Below are 24,337 nucleotides of genomic sequence, written 5' to 3' on the forward strand. Positions count from 1 at the left end.
AACTAACTGCACTTTAAACATCCATCAAACTTTCAGTCATTGTGCAGTTTCTGATACAGAAAGTTCTTTTCGAAGTGCATCATTGGTTAGTTATTTTATCCGTTAATTGTTTATGTCATGAAGGAATAACCAAACAAGTTGTGAAGGGTATGTCTTAACAGATATAAAAACAATCAAGAATGAAGAAAATCACAGAGTATCTTTCTACAATTATTGATGTATGAAACATAAAATTATAAAAATTAAAAATAAATAATAGAAAGTCACATCAAATTAAAAGCTTTTGTTTTACTTCCTATAAACAGCTCAATCATAGGGGTTAAACCAGATTTTCATCATTGTGAAAATGCCTGAAAACAGTAGAATCCACAGTTTTCAAGACCATGCTGGTGAATTTCAGGTCATCACTAAAATCAAGCCCCTTACTTTCTCCTTTTATTTCACACTGAGATAATTATTTTAGCTATAAACCTTTCAAACACAGCAAGATAGCGGAGCATTCAGCAACACAAGAATCAGACTTTTCCATCAGGATTTCAGCGCTGATTAAATCGCCTGCTCACTCACACACGCTCCCGTGATCACATCACCCCATTTCTCCAGAAGCTCCATTGGCTCCCTGTACCCCAACACATTCATTTCACCACTCAGAACCAAGCACTGAACCTGGGGTGATAGAGTCTTCTTCATAGGTGCTCCCATCCTCTAGAACTCTCTAGATCGTATGCCTATCCTGTGTTATGTTCTTATGTGTTCTGATTTTATATATAATCAAGTTTCATCTTATATTAAACATCTGATTGGTCTATGTGTTCCCATCTGTGACCTTCACTCTCAGACTGCAGGTTTACTGGTTTACTAATTTCTAGAATTTCTAAAAGTAGAATGAAAGAAATATATTTTAGTCATCAGGATGCATGGTTGATGCAATGTTCTGAGCTTTATAAGATAACTTTTCAACAACTCAATTTAACTACATATTACGATCAAAAAGCAATTTATGTAACTCAATTTGAATCTGTCTATATGATTAGACAAATTTGATTATTTAATTTTGTTCTTAATTTAGGATATATAAACAAACTGAGCTGACTTTAAACTCTTTAAATGTATTTTACATAAAGTAAAAATGTGAATAGAGAATTGAGGAAAAGTAACATTCACTTTAAACCTCCAAATAATGTATTTTTATTTTATCCATGACAAGATTTGAGAAATGCATTTATTTTTATTTTGGGGCAGTAGTGGCCTTTATTTTTTAAGTTGATTGACAGGAAATGGGGTGGAGAGAGAGGGAAAGTCATGCAACAAAGGTCAACGGGCCTGGATTCAAACCCATGACAGCTGCATCGGGGGAATGCATCCTCTCTCCATGGGTCGCAAGTTTTACCCCTGCACCACCGCTGTCAGTGTATGGATGTGTGTATGAATGGGTGTATGACTGATTGTAGTGTAAAGCGCTTTGGGGTCTCTGGGGGCTTGATAAAGCGCTATACAAGTTCAGGCCATTTACCATTGCTGCTCCGAAATCCATTTTTCAATTTAAAGTTTTTCAAACACATTTTGTCTGATTCATTGATATATTTTAAGTTATTTGTTTTGTTAAGCTGAAATACCAACTGTGAAATAACTGAGATTTAGTCAGATTTAGTTTGGTCCACAGTGAGGCTGTTGTTCAAACGGACGATTAGTAGTTAAATCTCTGGCCCTGTCATCTCTCACCAGCAATTACACTTCAAAAAATACATCTCTCAATGTATTTTCCTAATGCATTGTCTAAAATATGCATTTGCTGCTCATTGATGTTGTGCCCATTGCATGCAACTGCTAAAACTAAGTTACAACGTATGTTATTAGGGAAACATTAGATCCTTCCTCACAAAAGACTATAGGCTGCAGGACATCAAGGAAGGGGGATTTAGGAATCCTTTTCTATCTCACTCTTGATTTAATGTGTGATTTCTCCAAAAACATTACAAATGTTTTTTATGCTTAGAACTACAAAACATATTTTTCAACACAGCACCAAGACCATTGTTTTGGTCTGATTTTACCCTTTTTATTTCATAATACTGTCATACCATTAGCAAACCTCTGTGTGACTGTGTTTTTCTGTTTCTCTCTACCTAAACAAATGATTTAGTCCTTTCATGATTCTATAAACCAGTTTTGACAGTGCAGGAAAGAGTCTAAAACATGATTGTTTTGGTTTGTTGAAAAGTGCCCATATGTTTCTTTTCCAGCTGACATATCGGACAAAAGTTGTTTTCACATCTTATAACTGGAGTTATTTAGCAGAATAGGCGAACAATTTGTACAGATCCTTTACTATTGCTGCTCACATGTACTTCACAGCAGGATATATTCTGCTGGAGATGTGTTTTTAGAGCATGAAATGTGAGCAATGGGAGGTTTTGTTTTCTTCCGAATCCAGCGGATATGCAGAAATAGACTATGAAATTTTCCATGCTTTCTTTACACTGCATCAAAAATGCGATTGAGATCCTTCATGACGTTTTTGTGTTTATATCAATGTGTTTCAGATGATCCAAAGAAGTAAGTAAAAAGCATTACAGAAAGTACACAGAGATAGTATTTTATATGAAGGACTTAATTTGAAAATCCCAGCAAAAAGCTGAGGGAATTGCTGTAAACACTTCACAAATGCAGTGTCTCTAAAACATCTTATAAACTGTTTGGGAGTAAAATGAGTGCTTAAAAATGGCTTAATAGCTATAGAACCTGTGGAGTTGCAAGAAAAGGAAAACTTCTTCACTCAGTTACAGGAAAACTTTTGGGACAAGTGGGTCACAACGACCTAATCTTTAGAGAAATAGTTCTGTACTGTGGAGAACCAAACTGAGAGGGATGCTTTAAACTGAGTAACTGAGTGCAGTTAATCACTTATCTTTGCGTTTACTTCTCCAGCTAGTATGATGAGATATTTTGATTGAAAACAATGACAATCACGCTTATAAAGCCCCTGGTCTAATTTAACTTCCCTTGCAATGGATTTAAAGAATAGTTAGTAAAAATCACTGGTGGCACCATTGTTGTGACTCCTGCTGTCAGTGCTTCATACAAACCGCTTAGCCAATGGGACAACACTTAGTCTTCTCCTTTAACATTTCACAAGGTTGGACCAAACAGAGAGAAGGCTCTTTGGTCATTCTTCTTCACACCACCCCTCTAGATCATCCAGATTCCTTAGTCCTTTCTATTGCTATATTCTCATATAAGGGTGGTTAGAGAACTAACAAATGTGCCACAGGTTTTTTTTTTTTTGTTAGGAGCTATTATTTGTTAGGAAGGGATTATCAGATTGGGTGGGTTACATTTTTTTTTATCTATGTTGCTACTAAAGAGTCATTAATTTTAAAGCTTTAAACACATCTTTACCAGCAAAAAAATATCTCCATGTCTGCAGGTTAAAAGGTGAGCCAATGTAAGTTTTGGGGCCAAATGCAGCAACAACAGGGAACTGCTGCAAATTCTCATGCACATTTACTTCCTAAAACTCTAGTTCCACCTAAAACTCTTTCTAAAATCTGCTTACACAAATGAGAAGGTCCACTCCAAGATAATCCACAGAAACAGCATTAGTGCCTTGTGGCACTGGGAGGCACCATTGTTTTATGTAACTACAAAATGCATGTATTACTAAAGAAACTGTAGATTACTGTACAGTTCACTAGTAAAGTATCAGGAAGATAAAAAAAATCCCCAGATTCAGCATGATGGGGAAGATGTTGATCCTAATCTTTAGTTTTGACACTAGTGCTCCAGGGAATCTTGTAAAACGACTTTTTTTTGTTCATTCAGCCTAATAAAACTTCCTGAATTGACTTTAGAATAACCAACTTCTGAAATAGGAGTGCCTGTGGTAAACCAGTGTGGTCTAATAACGTCCCTACTGTTAGTTGAAAGGTTCCTTTTTCCCTGAAGCCAATGCTGCTGTATTAAAGCAGTGTGCCACAGTGTACAGAGATGGGGGCTGAACTTATGACCTCACTGGGAGAATGGCATGTTAAATAGCTGAAATCCCTGTTGCGTGGTTTCCTGTTGCTCTGTGGGAGGAAAGCGCTCGGGTCAAGGTCGATTTCCTTACACAATAAATAAATAAAATAATAACAATAATAATAATATTAATAATGAGGCCACGAAAAGGCAAATGAAAAATAAGGTTAATGTTAAAGAAAGAACAAATATTAAAATGTACAACCTAGTAAATAAATGATGTCATTGTACTTTAACCGTAAAGAGGAGGAGACTTTTGACTGTTAAATGGTTTCGGCCAATAGAGAGCAGGCGCGTGAATATGAAATTATCAAGATGTTGTGCTGCATTTGTGTACATTAAGGAATTTCAAGTGCTCTATTTGAAGAACCTGGTACGTTTTTTGGATCTTTCGCAAAACAGCTATGCTTGAGCGTGTTAAGATAATTTAGATAAATACCACCTAATTAAATCTTAGTTTATTGGTACATAAAAAGAGTATGCTATTGATCTATTTTTGTTTGTTTACTTGTTTCTCGATGAGAGTTGTGAATTTACGAGTGCTATTCGAATGCAGCACAATGGGAGGGTCTAAAGGGAGCATCAGTTCGACTGCTGCTCGGCCAGTCACTCTGATTAGCTTCGGGGATATTTCGACAGCAGTCAACGGGGTAGCACGGAGTTCTTTGGTTAGCTGAAGCCACAACGTTTTGGGAGAGGTGAGGTTTAACGTTAAATTTTATTGCCTTTTCCAGCCAGACGAGGTGTTGAGATGGCAATATGGAGTCATTAGCTTCAGTTTGTTGGTTCCAGGAAAGTGTTTGGAGGGACACCGCTCCATTGGACACGTTAATGAGTCGAAATACCAGCAGCGGCTCGGCGAGTTGAAACCTGTTACTTGGTTAGAAGTTCTCCACACTCTTTCCGAGGTTTGGTCGACCGATTTAAAACATGTAAAGGAGAGACGCCGTAAGGGGGACACACCTGGTTGTCCTCGTAAAGGAAACGAAGCATATCGGTATTCCTAGCTTCTTATCTAGCTTTGCTCGGTTTCTACATAAATCTTAATGAATTGCGTAATTTAATCAACCGGGGAGTTCAGCTGATTAGGATAAAGACCCCACCTTTACTCCGTGGCAAAAAAATAAACAACTTTATTTTCGGTTTCTTATTTAAAACCTGTTCAACGAGTAGGGAGGGGTTGGGTACAGTCGTGTGTTTTCTCTATCTTTAACACAATAATTCCTGGAAAGCAAAATTATCGAAAGTGTTTACAAAATGGTCGAATTTTTTTTTTTTTTTCTTTTTTTTTTCCTTCTTATTTGGTTATGCGGTCAAAGTCTGTCCTGTTCGTCTGGTGCAGATAAGTGATAAAACATTAGTCAGTCCCGAGGAAATTCCTTTCTCTGAGCCACCACACCCTTGTTATGCTGCTCGGCTCCAGTAGCGCAAACCCTCATCTCTCACAGCAACTTGCTCCCTTGTCTTGGCATGTGCTTCATAACAAAACTGCACTCCTGGTGTTTGTCGTGAACTAAAGTCAAAGCTGCAGAACTGCTGATGTGCTTCGGCTGGATTACTCACATGTTTGTTCCCAGGCTGATACACATGAATGCGTCGGATATTATCTCCTACCTAGTGCTCCTGGCTTGCTTTTTGTTTAGATGTTTGAATGATTCCGCAAAAGTATGTTTGAACCACCTGAACTTGGACAGAATGACCTAGCCAGTGGTAAGGCAAGCCAAGAGCTCCTGCAAGGAAGGAAATGCCATAAGAATTCCCAAATTAGAGAACATGATTGAATGCTTTTGACTGATTTCTTTAGATAAAACGTTTTATAGAAATACCTCAATTTCATGGTATTTACACAACATATGAAAAGTTAGTGGCATGATTTAAGTGCTTTTATTTCAAACAGGAAAGCAAACATTATTTGAACTGCTGCTAAAATTGATTATTACAACAACGAGATTTGTAACATTTATTTATATCGACTGTTCTTTTTTTCTTTTAAGGTCTGACCCACTGATTCCAATTTTATTTTTTATTATTTCTATGGACTCATGCATTAAAAAAGAATGAAAATTAGGGATGCAGGTTCTTTTGATGTGGGTATTAGTTTTGTATCCAATAAAGCTTTGGACACCCCTGCCTTAGTGGGTCAACTGTTTTAACTTTTTTCACTCATATGGGAAATTTGGACACTCAAATTTTGGATTTCAAGTTGATAATGTTTAGGCACCTCTTATCTGTTAACCAACTGACCTGCACTAGGATTGCACTGTTTAAAATGAAATAATTATACCTTGCATGAATACCTGTCTAACCAAGGGTTAAAATTCATTACGAACACCTACTGTGTGAGGTCTAATGTCTTTCTGCATTATTGAAGTCCAGCATACCTGAGGAGTTGCTGTCAACGCCTTTTATAAATGACTAATATGGATGAGAAGATGCACTGGTGACATTTTTACTAGAAGCAGTTTGCTGAGGAGCTTAGGAAGTATTTTAAAAGCTCCCTCTTCATAGCAACAAGCAGAGATTCACCAAGTCATGGGCTGATAGAATGATGATTGTTCACTCTGTTTTTTTTTTCCATCCCTTACTGCTCAGTTGAAGTCTGTGGAGAGCTGCAATGTTAGGTTATAGATGTTTATCAGACAAGATAGTTTAAAAAACAATTCACCACGGTATCCTGTCCCAGATTTGCGTGGGCAGCTTTCCATCAGAGCAGATTTCCAAGGAGACCTGCATTGTTTTAGGGAGCTGGTGCAACTGAAGCGTGTTTTACTGTAAAAACATGGACCTCCTGAAAATATACGCTCTACTTTTAAGAATTTTAAATTCATGAACCGATCCTTTAAAGTGTGGCTTTAAATTGTCTGGAATTAGGACTCGATGAATCATGTAAGGCTGCTCACAGATGTCAGCACTTATTTGTGCTGTATATGTATGTTTTTTTGGGGGGTTTGTTTTTGTAAAGAGGGATACACATTTGCCCCCAGATTGTGACATACCAGAGCAAACAGTAGTTTCTCATCATCATTAGATGTTTCCTTATTCGCCCATGCAGATTTAACCTCTTGTGCGTACTCCTGGAATATTGGAGGCATGCATATTACACGTTTTGCTACCCTTAATCTGCTGGTGTTGCTGCAGTGCCCATGTTATACTTCTGATCACTACCCATCCACTTCATTCCCTCAAAATCTGTGACTTTTCATTCTGTTTGATCTGAAACAGGACATCTGGGAAGCAGCTGAAAGGATAATTCTGTGTGATATTTTTCTCTTTTTTTCTGTATATTTGGAGCTGAGCTGTGTGTTCTGTGATGAATTGGACAGGGGGAGTCTCAGTGGCTCTGTCCTATTTTGGGCTCCAGCTTGGTTCTCCGACTTCAACCTCCGCAGCCTGGATCTTGAGTGGGTTGAGGGGGTCTAGAATTAGATTCATCCTTGAAAATGTGAGATTGACTTCTCTCATATTACCGAAGGAATACTATGATCTTTTGTTAAAGGAAAAAAGTCAAATATTTTTAATTTAAATTTTTTGAAGCAGCAAACCTGTAAGGATGGATTCTTTAGATTTTATCTGATCAGTAAGCAGCTCTAGGCTCTAAAATATTTAAAATAAAGCCAAATATGTTTCACAGTAAAATAACTCGAAGCCTGGATTGCCCTATATTGTCAAACTAAAAGAGAAATCACATAAAGCCTTTAAATTCAAGACTTCTTGCGTATTTCAAAAAGTCCAAGTGATGTATGTGGAAAATAGTTTTTCAAGTGTACTGTCACTTTGGAAGAGACTGGAGTAGCTTATGGAAAAAGCTTTCAAAGTCAACGAAACTAACACACATAAACAGACAAAACAAATTGGCCCTTATGTAAAGCTGAACCCTTCTGTTTTTACCTCACAAAGGCATTGTTTGCCAAAACTACATCACAGGACTGAGAGCAGCTATCCATCAAACCTGATTTTCGAGGAGGCCCATGTTTGTTTTTAAGAGCAGTTTGTTCCACTGTTTTAAGAAGCTTTTAAATGAACTACTCAACACATTTCTAAACTATTTAAATGCTCTGAAATTAAATCTGAGTCTACACTTTTGACAAACATTAATCTTTTATTAATAACTTAATTATTAAGTTTAATTCTGAGTAGTTATAAGGAGGAAAGTCATTGCCGACGCCTAGTTTGTCACAATTCGCTCATTAAAGGGTTTTTAGTTCAGTTGTTTTTAATCATTATTTTGTGAGGTATATGACTGACAACAGCATCACAACTTCAGCCAGGGGGGACAGAGAAAGGACAGTGTTTTTCTGTTGTTACTTATGTCTTCTGACATTTTTAGAGAGACAGTTTTATCATTTGATCAGATGCCGTTTCGTCCAGTCAATGTGTTGTTTACAGTTTTCTGAAATTGTCAGAACAGAACTGTTGATGGCTCAAATAAGGGGCAAATGGTTAAGATTTGAGGTCAGAACAGTTTAAATTTTGCTTGTATTGATTTTTGTGATTTGCCTAACACAAGGTTTGACATCAGATTGACTTGTGATAACTCTGCTTCTTTTTGTTAAATCTAGAAAGTACTGTTCGCTCTGCCATTTTTTTTGAGTCTCCACCATCATATGAAGGCAGTTTCTCTTTGGCTATTTAAAACGTCATCAAAAAAGCTTTAAGGTATCCCAAGAAACTTTGTTTTTAGACATGAACTTCATTATAAGATAAAACACTTAAACCATGTGGCTAATAACCAAAGCTGTGATATTTGGATTGTATGGTGTAGTTCAGAGATTAGCAAGCATTCTGAGAAAAGAAATCCAGATAATCAGAAATTATTTAATTTTGTTTTTACAGGGTTGGTTTGACTGGTTTTGAGTTCCTGGCTGGGAGGTTGGTTTGGGGTTCAAAAAAGGACGAAGTATTTATCTGATTTTCTATAGTTATCCTTACCTAGTTGTCTAGTTCTATTTTTGACCCTTGTTACCTGCAGTGAGCAACCCTGGCTAATGTTTTACTGGCTGTGGCAGTTCACAGCCTGCCATTGTGTACAGGTCCTTCTCAAAATATTAGCATATTGTGATAAAGTTCATTATTTTCCATAATGTCATGATGAAAATTTAACATTCATATATTTTAGATTCATTGCACATTAACTGAAATATTTCAGGTCTTTTATTGTCTTAATACGGATGATTTTGGCATACAGCTCATGAAAACCCAAAATTCCTATCTCACAAAATTAGCATATTTCATCCGACCAACAAAAGAAAAGTGTTTTTAATACAAAAAACGCCAACCTTCAAATAATAATGTACATTTATGCACTCAATACTTGGTCGGGAATCCTTTTGCAGAAATGACTGCTTCAATGCGGCGTGGCATGGAGGCAATCAGCCTGTGGCACTGCTGAGGTCTTATGGAGGCCCAGGATGCTTCGATAGCGGCCTTTAGCTCATCCAGAGTGTTGGGTCTTGAGTCTCTCAACGTTCTCTTCACAATATCCCACAGATTCTCTATGGGGTTCAGGTCAGGAGAGTTGGCAGGCCAATTGAGCACAGTGATACCATGGTCAGTAAACCATTTACCAGTGGTTTTGGCACTGTGAGCAGGTGCCAGGTCGTGCTGAAAAATGAAATCTTCATCTCCATAAAGTTTTTCAGCAGATGGAAGCATGAAGTGCTCCAAAATCTCCTGATAGCTAGCTGCATTGACCCTGCCCTTGATAAAACACAGTGGACCAACACCAGCAGCTGACATGGCACCCCAGACCATCACTGACTGTGGGTTCTTGACACTGGACTTCTGGCATTTTGGCATTTCCTTCTCCCCAGTCTTCCTCCAGACTCTGGCACCTTGATTTCCGAATGACATGCAGAATTTGCTTTCATCCGAAAAAAGTACTTTGGACCACTGAGCAACAGTCCAGTGCTGCTTCTCTGTAGCCCAGGTCAGGCACTTCTGCCGCTGTTTCTGGTTCAAAAGTGGCTTGACCTGGGGAATGCGGCACCTGTAGCCCATTTCCTGCACACGCCTGTGCACGGTGGCTCTGGATGTTTCTACTCCAGACTCAGTCCACTGCTTCCACAGGTCCCCCAAGGTCTGGAATCGGCCCTTCTCCACAATCTTCCCCAGGGTCCAATAACCTCTTCTCGTTGTGCAGCGTTTTCTGCCACACTTTTTCCTTCCCACAGACTTCCCACTGAGGTGCCTTGATACAGCACTCTGGGAACAGCCTATTCGTTCAGAAATTTCTTTCTGTGTCTTACCCTCTTGCTTGAGGGTGTCAATAGTAGCCTTTTGGACAGCAGTCAGGTCGGCAGTCTTACCCATGATTGGGGTTTTGAGTGATGAACCAGGCTGGGAGTTTTAAAGGCCTCAGGAACCTTTTGCAGGTGTTTAGAGTTAACTCGTTGATTCAGATGATTAGGTTCATAGCTCGTTTAGAGACCCTTTTAATGATATGCTAATTTTGTGAGATAGGAATTTTGGGTTTTCATGAACTGTATGCCAAAATCATCCGTATTAAGACAATAAAAGACCTGAAATATTTCAGTTAGTGTGCAATGAATCTAAAATATATGAATGTTAAATTTTCATCATGACATTATGGAAAATAATTAACTTTATCACAATATGCTAATATTTTGAGAAGGACCTGTATAAAGGAGGGATCTATGCCACATGTACTCAGAAAGATGACTTTGCCCCTTGCTTCGTTTTTTTTACACGCATACGACTGTTATATAGGGCAGGATCATTAGATGTTCTTGTAAAACCGATCATTTGCAATGACGCGGACGCCCACTGACTGGAAAGATTTCTATAGTTTGGAAGTCTGAGAACTTCTGTTTTATAGTTACTGAGTGTAAGGTCAGACATGGGTGGTTGTGAAGCTCATCAAGCCTAGGTTAGGGATGCAATTATCAGTTTATTTGATTGATGATGGCAAGTCAATTATTTAAACAAAAAAAAAGTAACCACAAAATTTTGTGCATCTTATAGACTAGTGGTTTTCAAAGTGGGGGCTGTGGCCAAAGCCAGGGGACGCTAAGGGGGCCTCGGAAAGGTTGGGGATGACTATAAAAAAAACACTGTTCTGAACGGTTTGTTGAATGTTATTCAGTGAGATTATAATTGTGTTAACATATTTTAATAATATTCTTACATTAAATAAATTTATTCACTATTGAAAAGTTAATAAAATACATTTTAAAAAGTTTATGTTTCTGTGGGTTTTGCAAACGGGGGACCCTGACCAGAAGCTAATGCTGTTTCGGGGGCCATGGTATGGAAAAGATTGGAAACCCCTGTTAGGGACCATTTGACCAAATCATTGTTTTTTTGTTTTTTTTCCTATAAGAACAGTGCACTACAGGAAGTTGTGGGGACATTATTGTCTCCATTGTCTGACAGCAAGCTTAATGCATCCTGCAAAGCAGAGCTGTCCTTCCATGGACGTCTTCTGTAGTGCTTGAGCATCCAATATGGAAACAGTGCAGAGCTGTACGTCATCTCTGGTGTGGTAAGTTTGAACACATCTGGACACATCAGTTTACGCTATGATTACACATGGGAAACCTCGTTCTGAAGTGCAGGGAGACTCAGTGGATCTGTGGACTTAAACTGTGGATTGAAAAAAGCATAAAAAGATTGCTGGGCACAGTGTAGTTAAGCAATAGTCGGTGACCAGAGAGATGTTTTTTGAGACATTTCACACACCATCACTTTCCTTTACCCTATAAGTTTCAAGGAGTTTATTTAATTTGTTGCAAACGCCTAAATATAGTAGCAAGGTGAGCATCATTGCAAACATCTTTTCCAACACATTAGGAGCACCAGTAAGTAAAATGAACAACACTGGAGCTGGCATTTTGTTTTTTTTCAGCTCTTATCTGACTCTGTTTAGCTCTAGTTAAAAATCTAGAGATTTTCTGCACTAACCAGATTCTTTAGAGTACAGTTTGGACTGTGAAACATTTCTATTGTTTGTGAAAGCATGTTGTCTGTCTAGATAATAATCCAGTTATGCTTTTAGCAGTCTTTACGGTTAACTGTATTCATTTATGCGGAGAAAGGGCCTGCTTAACTGGAGAGGAATTTGAAAGTTCAAGAACATTTAGACAGTAATGGTAGCTATCTTTTTGATCTGTTGGATAACTGGATAAGGGTTATTGGAAACTAAAAGCTGAATGTTATGGTTCCTGATTTTTGCTTAAATGACCAAATAACTATAAATGATTTGTTTATGTTGTTGGTGATATGGCAGAAATGTATCACGATTATTTTTACGGCAAGATCATGATTTTATGATGGTATCCCCACATAAAGACATAGCTCTTCAAGAAAAAAAAACATAACACAACAATAACTTTGGAAAAACAGCAGTTATAACCATGTTATAATCAGTTTGCACAATCTTGCCAACTGGAATTCAAACAGAATTGACATTTTCAAAATATGGTCCAAGTACACTGTTTCTCAAACAGTTTTGTCTAACTCAAAACAATTTATATTAATTTCAAACCAAACCTACAACAGTCAGGTATGGCTACCTTGTACATAACAGTGTGAACATTTTTTTTTTTTTTTAATCATGATCATTGTGCACAAATTATTCGGTTATCAGCTTAACTTCGACATCAGTGTTACCATTATTATTGGTGGTAGTAGTAGTAGTATTCAGAGTGTTTCATGAGCTGAGAAGACACTAAGCACTTTTAATTAGCTTTATGCTACGTGAAGTTGAGAGTGCTTTATACCTGGATTAAGTTCTTATTGTGAAGGTTCACCGCATTGACGTTATTTTGGCTGCTCGGCCAGCTGAGCGTAATTAGACCATCTGATACAATGCTGTTAGTCCAATAAGTCTGACTAACTAACCAGTTAAACAGGCCCTCCAGCTAAATGGAGGGCCTGCCACTAGCTGCCACTAACTGCTAGGCAGCTAGTGGCAGCTGGATGCTCCTGTAGTTTCAAAACGTCTTCAAAAAGCCTGATCTGTGCTGTTGTAAAGTTCAGCAACTTGGTGCACGTTGTTGTTTTTAAATATCCCTTCTTTACTTTTACTGCCTTTTTGCTCATGTCTACTGTGGCGTATGAGACGATGCGCTTGATAGAGGACAAACCCCCCTACCACATACCAGTTATTCATTTTTTTGGAGAAAATTAATGCTCTCATTTATATTTCAGACTGAACTAGTATTAATTAATAAAAGGGTGACCTGTTGAAAAGGGGAATAAAGCATTTATTTATATTTTTTTATTCTTGCATTTTTGTTCAGCAGACAACTTTGTCCTTGGAGACAAATTTTAGGATTTAAATGAACTCTTAAGGGTCAAATGTCTGTCTTAATGTGGCTTACTCGTGTTTCACATACTGAAAGCTAGGGCTGCACGATCTAAATTTATTGCACACATTCATATAGCGATGACAATAAAGATTCTGTATATTGTGTGGTTCTACTATAAACCTGTCATTTATAAACATTTTGTACATGTTAATGCAGAGTCTATATGTTAGAACATACCTAGTGATTGACACCCAGTGTTGTGGAAAAACGGTACTTTCACTCTGGGTTTGCATTTGCATTTATTCGAAGCAAAAGGGCCACTATCCCTGACGTGTGCTTTGTAGTACCACTGTAACAGTAGGAAGCCTGCTGTGACAGCTGTGGTCATCAATCAGCTGCATTTTACAACACATTACTCAGTATGTGGGAATAGCCTCATTTTCTTTTTGAAGCTTTCAGTGTTTGCTGCTAGTGAGGTGGATTTGTTTCTGAATATGTAGTTTCCTTCTGGCAATGTCAGTGTGATGTATGCAGCAGCAGCAGCAGCAGCTCGCTATCACAGAGAACAGGTGTGTCTCTGCAGAGTACCTGACAGGACACTGGCCTAATTTAATGTTTGGAAATAACTAAGGTTGTCTCTTTTGTATTTTTGCAGTGAAAAAGAGAGCTGCGGTTTTAGATTCTAGCGAACAACTTGTATTTGAGCAGTTTGGTTATTGAGCAAAGATTAAATCCAAACTTAAAAAAGTTGAGACCTACACTTGAGTGGTTTTTGTCATTTTAACACTTACCATGAGTTTAGGAAATGGAGGCAGTTTTTCTATTGCTTTAGAAGAAATGTGAGCTGACATTTAAGATGCGACTCACTACCTTTTCCTGATTGGAACCAGCATGTCTTTTCTTAACTGCACATTTAGAAACAAGGAAGCTTCTAAAAAACTTCTCTTTTTAGGTGACGTGCAGATGTCTTTACACAGCTGGCACAACTTGGCTTTAAATATGAAACAGACTAAAATGTGCATCATTGAAAGCTTCGGTTGCTTTCCTGGATTAGAGATGTAACTGGATAAAGATTGTGCATCATGATTATTATTATTAAATTTCATCATTGTTAAAAGAAATGAAGATTTTGTTTGGAGGACTAATTGCCTTTATTCACAGTAATGAGCTAGGAGATGGGGAAAGAAACAAGGGGGGATGTCACACAGCTAAGATCCCATGGTTGGTAATAGAACCCCGAACGTTTGGATCGAGGGCTATAAACTCTCTATATGGGGCGCACACTCTGCCTATATGGGACATGCCTCCCCTCTAGATCCATCTTTAAATTTTGACTTAATGGAGATACTTACACTTTGTTCTCACAGGCCACCTCTGATTGCATTTTTCTCCAACATGTTTGTAGTTTTAACTAGAGTAGTTTGTCTCAATAAGCTGTGAAAACTGAACTATTTTAAATAGCTTTTGGTTTAGTTTTATGGTCTCTTGAGGGAAATTGTGTTCAGATTAGGGCTGCAACTAACGATTATTTTAATAACCGACTAATCTGTCGATTATTTTTACGATTAATCGGTTTTTATATTTGCTGTTACTGTCATGAACAAAGCAGCACCTACATCTGCAACACAAAATTAACATTAATTAAATTAATTAACAGTATTTAGCAGGTTTAGTCCGACATGCTTTCATCTCGGATGTTCATGTACAGGTCCTTCTCAAAATATTAGCATATTGTGATAAAGTTCATTATTTTCCATAATGTCATGATGAAAATTTAACATTCATATATTTTAGATTCATTGCACACTAACTGAAATATTTCAGGTCTTTTATTGTCTTAATATGGATGATTTTGGCATACAGCTCATGAAAACCCAAAATTCCTATCTCACAAAATTAGCATATCATTAAAAGGGTCTCTAAACGAGCTATGAACCTAATCATCTGAATCAACGAGTTAACTCTAAACACCTGCAAAAGATTCCTGAGGCCTTTAAAACTCCCAGCCTGGTTCATCACTCAAAACCCCAATCATGGGTAAGACTGCCGACCTGACTGCTGTCCAGAAGGCCACTATTGACACCCTCAAGCAAGAGGGTAAGACACAGAAAGAAATTTCTGAACGAATAGGCTGTTCCCAGAGTGCTGTATCAAGGCACCTCAGTGGGAAGTCTGTGGGAAGGAAAAAGTGTGGCAGAAAACGCTGCACAACAAGAAGAGGTGACCGGACCCTGAGGAAGATTGTGGAGACGGGCCGATTCCAGACCCTGGGGGACCTGCGGAAGCAGTGGACTGAGTCTGGAGTAGTGAGCATCCAGAGCCACCGTGCACAGGCGTGTGCAGGAAATGGGCTACAGGTGCCGCATTCCCCAGGTCCGGCCACTTTTGAACCAGAAACAGCAGCAGAAGCGCCTGACCTGGGCTACAGAGAAGCAGCACTGGACTGTTGCTCAGTGGTCCAAAGTACTTTTTTCGGGTGAAAGCAAATTCTGCATGTCATTCAGAAATCAAGGTGCCAGAGTCTGGAGGAAGACTGGGGAGAAGGAAAAGCCAAAATGCCAGAAGTCCAGTGTCAAGTACCCACAGTCAGTGATGGTCTGGGGTGCCGTGTCAGCTGCTGGTGTTGGTCCACTGTGTTTTATCAAGGGCAGGGTCAATGCAGCTAGCTATCAGGAGATTTTGGAGCACTTCATGCTTCCATCTGCTGAAAAGCTTTATGGAGATGAAGATTTCATTTTTCAGCACGACCTGGCACCTGCTCACAGTGCCAAAACCACTGGTAAATGGTTTACTGACCATGGTATCACTGTGCTCAATTGGCCTGCCAACTTTCTTGACCTGAACCCCATAGAGAATCTGTGGGATATTGTGAAGAGAACGTTGAGAGACTCAAGGCCCAACACTTTGGATGAGCTAAAGGCCGCTATCGAAGCATCCTGGGCCTCCATAAGACCTCAGCAGTGCCACAGGCTGATTGCCTCCATGCCACGCCGCATTGAAGCAGTCATTTCTGCAAAAGGATTCCCGACCAAGTATTGAGTGCATAACTGTACATGATTATTTGAAGGTTGATGTTTTTTGTATTAAAAACACTTTTCTTTTTTTGGTCGGATGAAATATGCTACTTTTGTGAGATGGGAATTTTGGGTTTTCATGAGCTGTATGCCAAAATCATCCGTATTAAGACAATAAAAGACCTGAAATATTTCAGTTAGTGTGCAATGAATCTAAAATATATGAATGTTAAATTTTCATCATGACATTATGGAAAATAATGAACTTTATCACAATATGCTAATATTTTGAGAAGGACCTGTAGTAAAGGCGTGCTTCCGTGCCATGCCAGACCGTTTTTGCATATCTTGCAGGTCGCTCGTCTTTTTACTGCATCTAGGGTGAAGTGTTCCCATACTTTCAATGTCTTTGTTTGGGTTGTTTTTTTCTTCTGTTTTCTCGTTTGTCCCCCTGTGCTCCTCCATCTTGCTCAGTGCAAATGCGTTTGAGAACCAGCAGTAATGCTTTGAATTTATACTTATGATTTAGAAACGGCTGCACGTGTGAATCATAGGCAGAGTTTGAGATTTGTAGAAGCTAATGCATCCGTGGGACAGCCAGAACATTGCCTCCCTCTGCCTTTTCTCTGTTATCAGCCTGTGGGACATGACTATTGATCTAGGGTGACCACCACGGTTTCTCTGGCGAGCCACGTTGATGTCACAATCACACGTCTTTCATGGTCATATGAAAGAAAACGACCTAGGGAGAGAAATGTGATCGATAACGCTGTCAGACAATCAGTGGGAGCTGTGAATCCCTCATGCACTAATATGTAGAGGAGACTGTAAAGATGGAGCAGCATATAGAGCTGCTGCGTATTCTCCCTTTCACCCCATATACTCAACCCAGGAAAAGGAAGAGGGTGCGGCTCTAAAACATACTTGGGTCATCGTTTCTCCCTTTTTTCTTCCCCTCTGTTCTCACACCATTTATGGTTACATGTCTCCTCACTTGTTTAACCTCAGTTTCTCTCTATAGTTCTTGCTGCTTCTAGCCTTAACCTATACCCTCATCTTGGTGTGCTGTTTCCAGATGGCTGCAATCAGAAAGAAGCTGGTGATAGTTGGAGATGGTGCATGCGGGAAGACTTGCCTGCTCATCGTCTTCAGTAAGGACCAGTTCCCAGAGGTCTACGTCCCCACTGTATTTGAGAACTACATTGCTGACATTGAAGTTGATGGCAAACAGGTATTCTGCATTTAAATTTCATGATGGAAAGTATGCATTTACAGAGTGTATTAGTTTAAATGTATGTGCAGCTTAATCATATTTTTATATACCACTTTAATTATTTAACTCCAGCACATGATCATTTTAAACAGAAAAGTCTAGTTGGGAGATCCTTTGGAGGTTTAGGTTCCATATAATACGGTAAGTTGAAGACTGAGTCACTACCAGGGAAGTTACAAAGGTGAATATCTACACTAGCATGACATCAGTCAAGTTTAATTTCAACTGCGGAAAACGCGCGGTTGAAATTTGGAGGTAAAGAGGGATTTCAGCTGTGATGAGATTGGTGTTCAGAGCTGGCAGTTTTATGTCATGCTCCAAATCTTGTTTTTTATAAACCATGTGCCATTTTGATGTGTATTAATGTGAATTGTGAGCAAACCCTTTGGGACATTTCATTGTTTTAACGGTACACATCTCCAGCCAACAGCAGGAAGTGGATCTGTGCCAGCTTCCTGTGTAGGGTACTATTCCCACCCCCTCACCTGACCTTGTAGATCATGACTATTTTCCTTTTCCCGTTTCCTGTGCTGCAAAATTTGGTATCAGCTTTTTAAATTGTTCTGTGAGATGTAAAATTGATTTTACCCCATGTACAGCCCTGTGGCAAATGTTTTGGTCAGTATAAGAAAAAATGCTTGAAACTAAAACAGCTTTTAAATGGATGTCAGTAGTTTATTTTCAGCAATTAATAAAATGCAGTGAACAAACAGGACAGAAATCTAAATAAATTCAATATTTAAGTGACAATGCTCTGTCATCGAAATGGCATCAATTCTTCAAGAAACACTTGATCAGTTTTAATAGGAACTCTGCTGGTAGGTTGTTCCAAAGATCTGCAGATGAAGGTCTCCTCTCTTTCTGTTTCTTCTTGCAATCCAAGACAGATTCTATATTAAGATCAGCGCTGTGCGGAGACTGTACCGTCAGGTCCAGGACATTTAGTTCTTCTTTGCTGTGACATGGTAACCATTGACTCTGTATGTTTAGGGTCTGTGTCCTGCTGCAGAATAAATTTGCGACCAGTTATACTCCACATTTATTGGGGCCGCACGATATATAAAAAAAAAAAAAGGTTTTGATATTGTTTGAGATTGATGCACATTTTCCTCCCCTCGTCCTATCCCTATGTGCTTTCCAGACTCTGTAAATCTCTTGGGTAACGATCATCTCTGTCCATTGTGGACATCTGATGCTGCGAGATGCCATCCAGCAAGATGAAAATTACATGGACGTGTGAGCTTATGTGATGAAATATATTGGCTAACATTCATGCTTTCCTACAGTTGTTTGCGAAGATATTATTTTGCACAGTGACACTGCAAGGATGATACAGTCACAATATATGTACTTGTGTCCCCAATGGTTTTGCATGATTTAAGTATCTGCCTTTTTATTTCTCAACATTAGGGTGTCTTGATATGTCTGACTCGTTTGAGACAGTTCTTGTATGAAAAATACTCTGCCTATGTTAAACTACATTTTAGACCTTGACATCTCCTGTTTGTTTAGCGAAGGGAAGTAGTTTGTATGCCAGTGAGGACTTGGACAAACAGAGCGCAGTGAGAAGTCTAAGGTCCAGAGGAACTGCTAAGATACTGCTATAGCTCTCTAAGGTCCAATTAATCTAGTTTATACCCAGTTTTTAGCTTTTTTTAGGACCACTTTTAGATGCTACTTGTCTGTAAAAGTTATGTTAATGAAACCAGCACAATGCTAAAAGAAAATATTGTGGGATAACATGCATCTAAGGCTTAGAGACTTGTATTCATACATGTTTTGCATGCACTGACAGTTTTAGGCTACAGAGTTATAAAATTGGTAGCTCTCCTGCTGAGCTTTTGAAAATGCTTTTTGCAGGACATTAATTTTATCAGGAGCAGGTCAGACTCTCTGGGACTGCCACCACTTTGATTAACAGCCTAAGGCCTGTGGGAACGTCCCCTACCACTGAGATGTGGCTTTATGGGGCTAGTAGCAGAGGAATTTACTTCTGCTCTTGTCAGTAGTTTTTGTTTCAGTTGTGATGCCCTTTCAAAATTCAGCTTCCAGCTAACTTTAGTTTTTTGAAGTAGCTTTCTTCCCCTGTCCCTCTCTCGCACAGGTGGAGTTGGCACTGTGGGATACTGCCGGCCAGGAGGATTATGATAGACTGCGGCCTCTCTCCTACCCTGACACAGACGTTATACTAATGTGCTTCTCTATAGACAGCCCTGACAGTTTAGGTAAGGCTCATAGCGACTGTCCACTGCACCACATGTTGGAAATATTGAAAAGGAGCTTCATGGAGAAAACTGTTTAGCTACATTATATAAATTAAGTTAAATTCAGTGCAGCAAGCAATTTTCTTTCATGTTGGAAGTGGAGGACAGGGTATTTATTTTTGTCATCTTCATTCTTGATGTAGTGCCTTGCTAAATATCTAATAACCATCAACCTTTTCAGATTTCTTTTTATAAAAAAATATCTGAACTACCATTTGAACATTCAGACCTCTTTGCTGTTTCCACCCTAACAACCGCTGCAAATAAATTGCCGATAGTAGTTGGTAAATAGAGTTCTGCTGTGTGTAATTTATTGTCCATATAAATGGAGATTCTCTTTGAAGACCTTAGAAGTCTATTATTGGAAACTGCCCCATGAAGGCCAAGGAACACATCAGACAGGTCGGTGATAAAATTGTGGAGAAGTTTAAAGCAGGGTGAGATTATAAAACAATATTCCAAGCTTTGAGGGTCTCGCGGAAAACTTGTCAATCCATCATCTAAAAAAAAAGAAAAATTTGACCTTTCTAAACTGAAAGGTCAAACGGAGAGAGTTAATCAGAGAAACGGCCAAAAAAAAAAAAAAAAAACCAGAGAAGCTGCGAAGATTCACAGCTCAAGAGAGAAAATCTGTGAACAGGACAGCCATTTATTACACATTACACAAATATGGCCTATATGGAAGAGTGGTGAGATTCGAACTGTAGATGGCTTGACATACATTCAAAACTGTAGCAGAAAACATAACACCCTGAATGCACATTCCCCACCATTTAAAAAAACCCAAAAAAAAGAAAATACACACACACACAGGTGGCAGCATCTGTTGTGGTTCTGCATTTCTTCAACAGAACAGGGAGGCTGGCCCGAGTTATGAATGTGTGATGTGAACACGTTCTGAATAGAGGGCATTCCTGGATCAAAACCTGCTAGGGGCTGCAAAAGCCATGAGTCCAGGACAGAGTTTCCGGTTCCAGCAGGCTTCTGATCAGTCAGCCAAGGCTAAAATGGTTTAGATCAAAGCATTTTTTTGTGTTAGAATTATTCAGAAGATTGATGTTCAGATGCTCTTCAACTAGTTTATTTTGCCAAGAAGATGAATGCAAAAATGTCCAGCTCTGGACGTCCAAAGCTGATTGAGATATACCCCCAAAGTGTGGTTCTACAACATACTGAGCAACACTTCTCAGATTTTTGTTTGTTTAATAAAATAAAATCCTGTAAAACTTCCTTCCACTTCACAAAATAATGCACTACTTTGTGTTGGTGTAAAAATCTTTTTAAATAAAATATAGTAAAGCTTTTTATATGTGCTAAATTGTGGAAAAAGTTCAGGGAATATTAATACTTTTTCAAAGTGCTATATTTAATGTTACAGCTCTTCCTGTTTGCAGAAATGATCTCTTTTCCAAAGTTAATGATGATTGATTTGGTATTTCACAATTGTCCAGCTCGTTAACTTTTGCTTGATTAAACTGGAGCTTATAGCCATAGAAGAGGAATTATATGAACTTAAAGCTCATTTTCTAGTCAGTAATAGAACTGATATAGTTCTTAAATATAGTTAATTCTGTACTTTAGAACATTAAAACAACGTTAACCAAAATTGTAACTAAAATATCTTCCATAGTTTTGGAATTTTAAGTTGAACCTTTAACTGACTTAAAATCTATGGTGTGCACATTTTTAAAATTTTTAAATTCTCAGTAATTAAATTTAATGGATAATGCTTGCCTGGTATTGCTCGGCCTAATGACGTGTCCTTCTTAAAGAATGGCTGCATATCATCCAGGGGTCAGTGGCTTCTTGATGATTATCGGTACAGTCACAAGGAAAACGCCCCCAGCTGTCCTTGTAGGGAATAAAAAATTTGGCAAGCACTTTGCTGGGACTTTCTACTCATGCATCAGAATTTTTTCAGAGAACATCCCTGAGAAATGGACCCCCGAAGTGAAACATTTCTGTCCCAATGTCCCCATCATCCTTGTGGGCAACAAGAAGGACCTCAGAAATGATGAACACACACGCAGGGAGTTGACCAAGATGAAACAGGTGTGGTGATATGCCAAGTCTAACAAGTAAATAATTATTTCAGCATTCACATTTTAACCAAGCTTTTTACATGACCTCCCAGGAGCCTGTGAAGTCTGAGGAGGGCAGAGACATGACCAACCGCATCAGTGCCTTTGGCTACATGGAGTGCTCAGCCAAGACCAAGGACGGCGTGCGGGACGTGTTTGAGATGGCTACCAGAGCAGCGCTGCAGGTCCGCAAGCGCAAGAAGAAGGGTGGCTGCCAGTTACTGTGAGGGGTCAGGATCTGTTGGCTGATCAGCATCTGAGGGAGGACTGTCCCAGACAACAACTTAGAGAAACCTTAAATCAGTGGCTTCCATAGACTGTACTTACTCCACACATGCAGGCACATATGAAAGACTGCCACAACTGTTTAAAACAAAACAAATCGGCTATTATTAAATGTTTCCTTTCCAACTCTGTTGTTGCTCCTATCCTGTCATTTCTGGTAACCAGCACACCAGGCCTCTTGTGTGGAGGATTGGACCCTTCCTTCTGTGTGAATGTATGTTTGTATTTAAATGTGCATATTCTTTAAAAATGCCATGCCATCTGCTTCTTGTGATTCTGTTGACAGAGAAAGGGTCTTGTGGGCTTTTTGCCCTCTTTTTCTTTCAGCCACGAATTGCTTTTCTTTTTTTTTTTCATGTTCGGCTTCTGCTAAAAACTCCATCTTGTACCACTTGGTTTCCTTTTATACACCTGATTCTGTGATGGTTTTTGTTTTACCTCTATTAATTTTGCACACTAAAACTTGTATTTCACCAAGTGCTTTGTCAGCCGAGCTGTTTTTCACAATTCTTCTGCACGAGACTAAACTTGGGAGCCGTCCACACCTAATTAAGCCCTAAATACAGTACACTAAAAGAGCAAAGAGGATTTGGACTGCACAGTGGTCTCTCGGTTATGGCGACAGCTTAAACTGGCACTGGAGACAGTGCTCTATTGTTGAGGACAATACTAACAGTTGAACTCCACTGGTTCTTGAGACCCGACCAATGCTTTCCCTCCATCAGTCCAGCCTCCTTCCTGATCTCTGTACTGTTTCAGATCCAATATACAGTTACCCCACAGTACTGTGCAATAGATTTCCTGAAGATGAATGCACTCTGTTTACAGCCATTTTTATATGCAATGTTAGTCTATCAATAGAGCGGTGTCATCTCTTTAGCTCAGCAGTATCAGTTCTGTTGGCCAAGTCTTTTTTTTTTTTTTTTATAACATGCATTAACAATATAAACGGAAGGTGTAGGACATAAGATTTTAAATGCTTTGACGTGTAATACGTGCGTGTCTAATCTTTAACCCGGTAGAACTCTACAGTTTGAATGCTTTTCTATCAAAAAGCAGAGATAGTCAACCTTTTTAAAAATCCATAAGCCCTCTGTTACTTTATTAAAAGCCCATTGATCCTGTCACCACTGTAAAATGTTGGTGTATCACTTGCTTTATACGTTTAGATTCAGAGATCAGAAAGTAGTTGGCCTAGAATAAAACCTGCACTTTTGGGCCCCATGTTAAATGTATAACGCGTAGTTAAAGAGAAAATGTTGATCGTGAATACGCTTTGCAAACAAGGGTGGATTGTGTTGTCTGGATGAGACAAATGTGTTAATAAAATATTTTTGAAAAACCATTAGCTTGAATGGATTGGTTTAATCTTGGTACTTGGTTTTGCAAATAGAAAAAATCTGCAAAATCTGTTGGACTGAAGTTTGTTAGAAAACATTACTGAACAAAAACATTTTCAAGACAAAAAACGCAAGAAAGGTCAGCGATAAAGCTAGGGGGGGATTAAATCAAGCAATATGTCACACAGCACTGCTCAATCCACCATCTGACAACTGAATGAGTATTCTTGATGTAATCAGCTGTTCACTGACAACACATGCTCGTTCAGGTGGAGTGATCGCCGCAAAGTCGGTGACTAGATGCAATCTGCTGGGTTTCCTTAAAATAGAAAATTGGCTGAACATGACTGGATTATATAAAAACTGCGATCAAACTGGAATGTCTAATTGAATTTGAATCAAAAATCGGACTGAATTGACTATGTATAGAAATTGGGTCAGTTTGTTTTATGTGACATCGGATGACATTTGTTGTTAATTGACGCTAAGTAATTAAAATGAATTATTGCACAACTGCAACCAAAACATGGCCGTCCACCTTCACTGGCAGACAGGGCAAGGAGAGCAATAATCGGAGAAGCAGCTAAGAGTCCTCTGGTAATTAGAGGAGTTGAGGTTAGAGACTATTGACAAGACATTAATTATGGAATCATAGCTAGCAATACACCATTGTGAAACATGTTAGTGACTGCATCATGCTGTGGGGATTTTTTTCTTAAGCAGGGACAGGGAAACTAAATATAAGGCAGTTCTGGAAAAAACTTGTGACCTTGAGCCTGGGCTGGAGGTTCACC

At 38.8% G+C, this 24,337-nt stretch overlaps 1 protein-coding gene across 1 annotated transcript; it reads left to right on the forward strand.

Moving 5' to 3' along the window:
• Nucleotides 1-4,579: 4,579 nt before the first annotated feature.
• Nucleotides 4,580-23,548, forward strand: LOC124865806 (rho-related GTP-binding protein RhoA-D). Its single transcript, XM_047361245.1, has 5 exons — nt 4,580-4,715; nt 17,376-17,531; nt 19,678-19,798; nt 21,759-21,889; nt 21,972-23,548. The coding sequence occupies exons 2-5, from the start codon at nt 17,376-17,378 to the stop codon at nt 22,143-22,145; spliced, it is 582 nt and encodes a 193-aa protein (XP_047217201.1). The 5' UTR covers nt 4,580-4,715; the 3' UTR covers nt 22,146-23,548.
• Nucleotides 23,549-24,337: the final 789 nt, after the last annotated feature.

This window comes from Girardinichthys multiradiatus, chromosome 1, assembly GCF_021462225.1.
Source record: "Girardinichthys multiradiatus isolate DD_20200921_A chromosome 1, DD_fGirMul_XY1, whole genome shotgun sequence".
NCBI lineage: Eukaryota > Metazoa > Chordata > Actinopteri > Cyprinodontiformes > Goodeidae > Girardinichthys > Girardinichthys multiradiatus.

Bases quoted from the DNA above. Each gene is read 5' to 3' on its own strand.
- LOC124865806 (XM_047361245.1), top strand. From the start codon at position 17,376: ATGGCTGCAATCAGAAAGAAGCTGGTGATAGTTGGAGATGGTGCATGC. The intron at 17,532-19,677 runs GTATTCTGCATT...TCTCTCGCACAG, and splicing joins TTGAAGTTGATGGCAAACAG to GTGGAGTTGGCACTGTGGGA. The intron at 21,890-21,971 runs GTGTGGTGATAT...ATGACCTCCCAG, and splicing joins AGTTGACCAAGATGAAACAG to GAGCCTGTGAAGTCTGAGGA.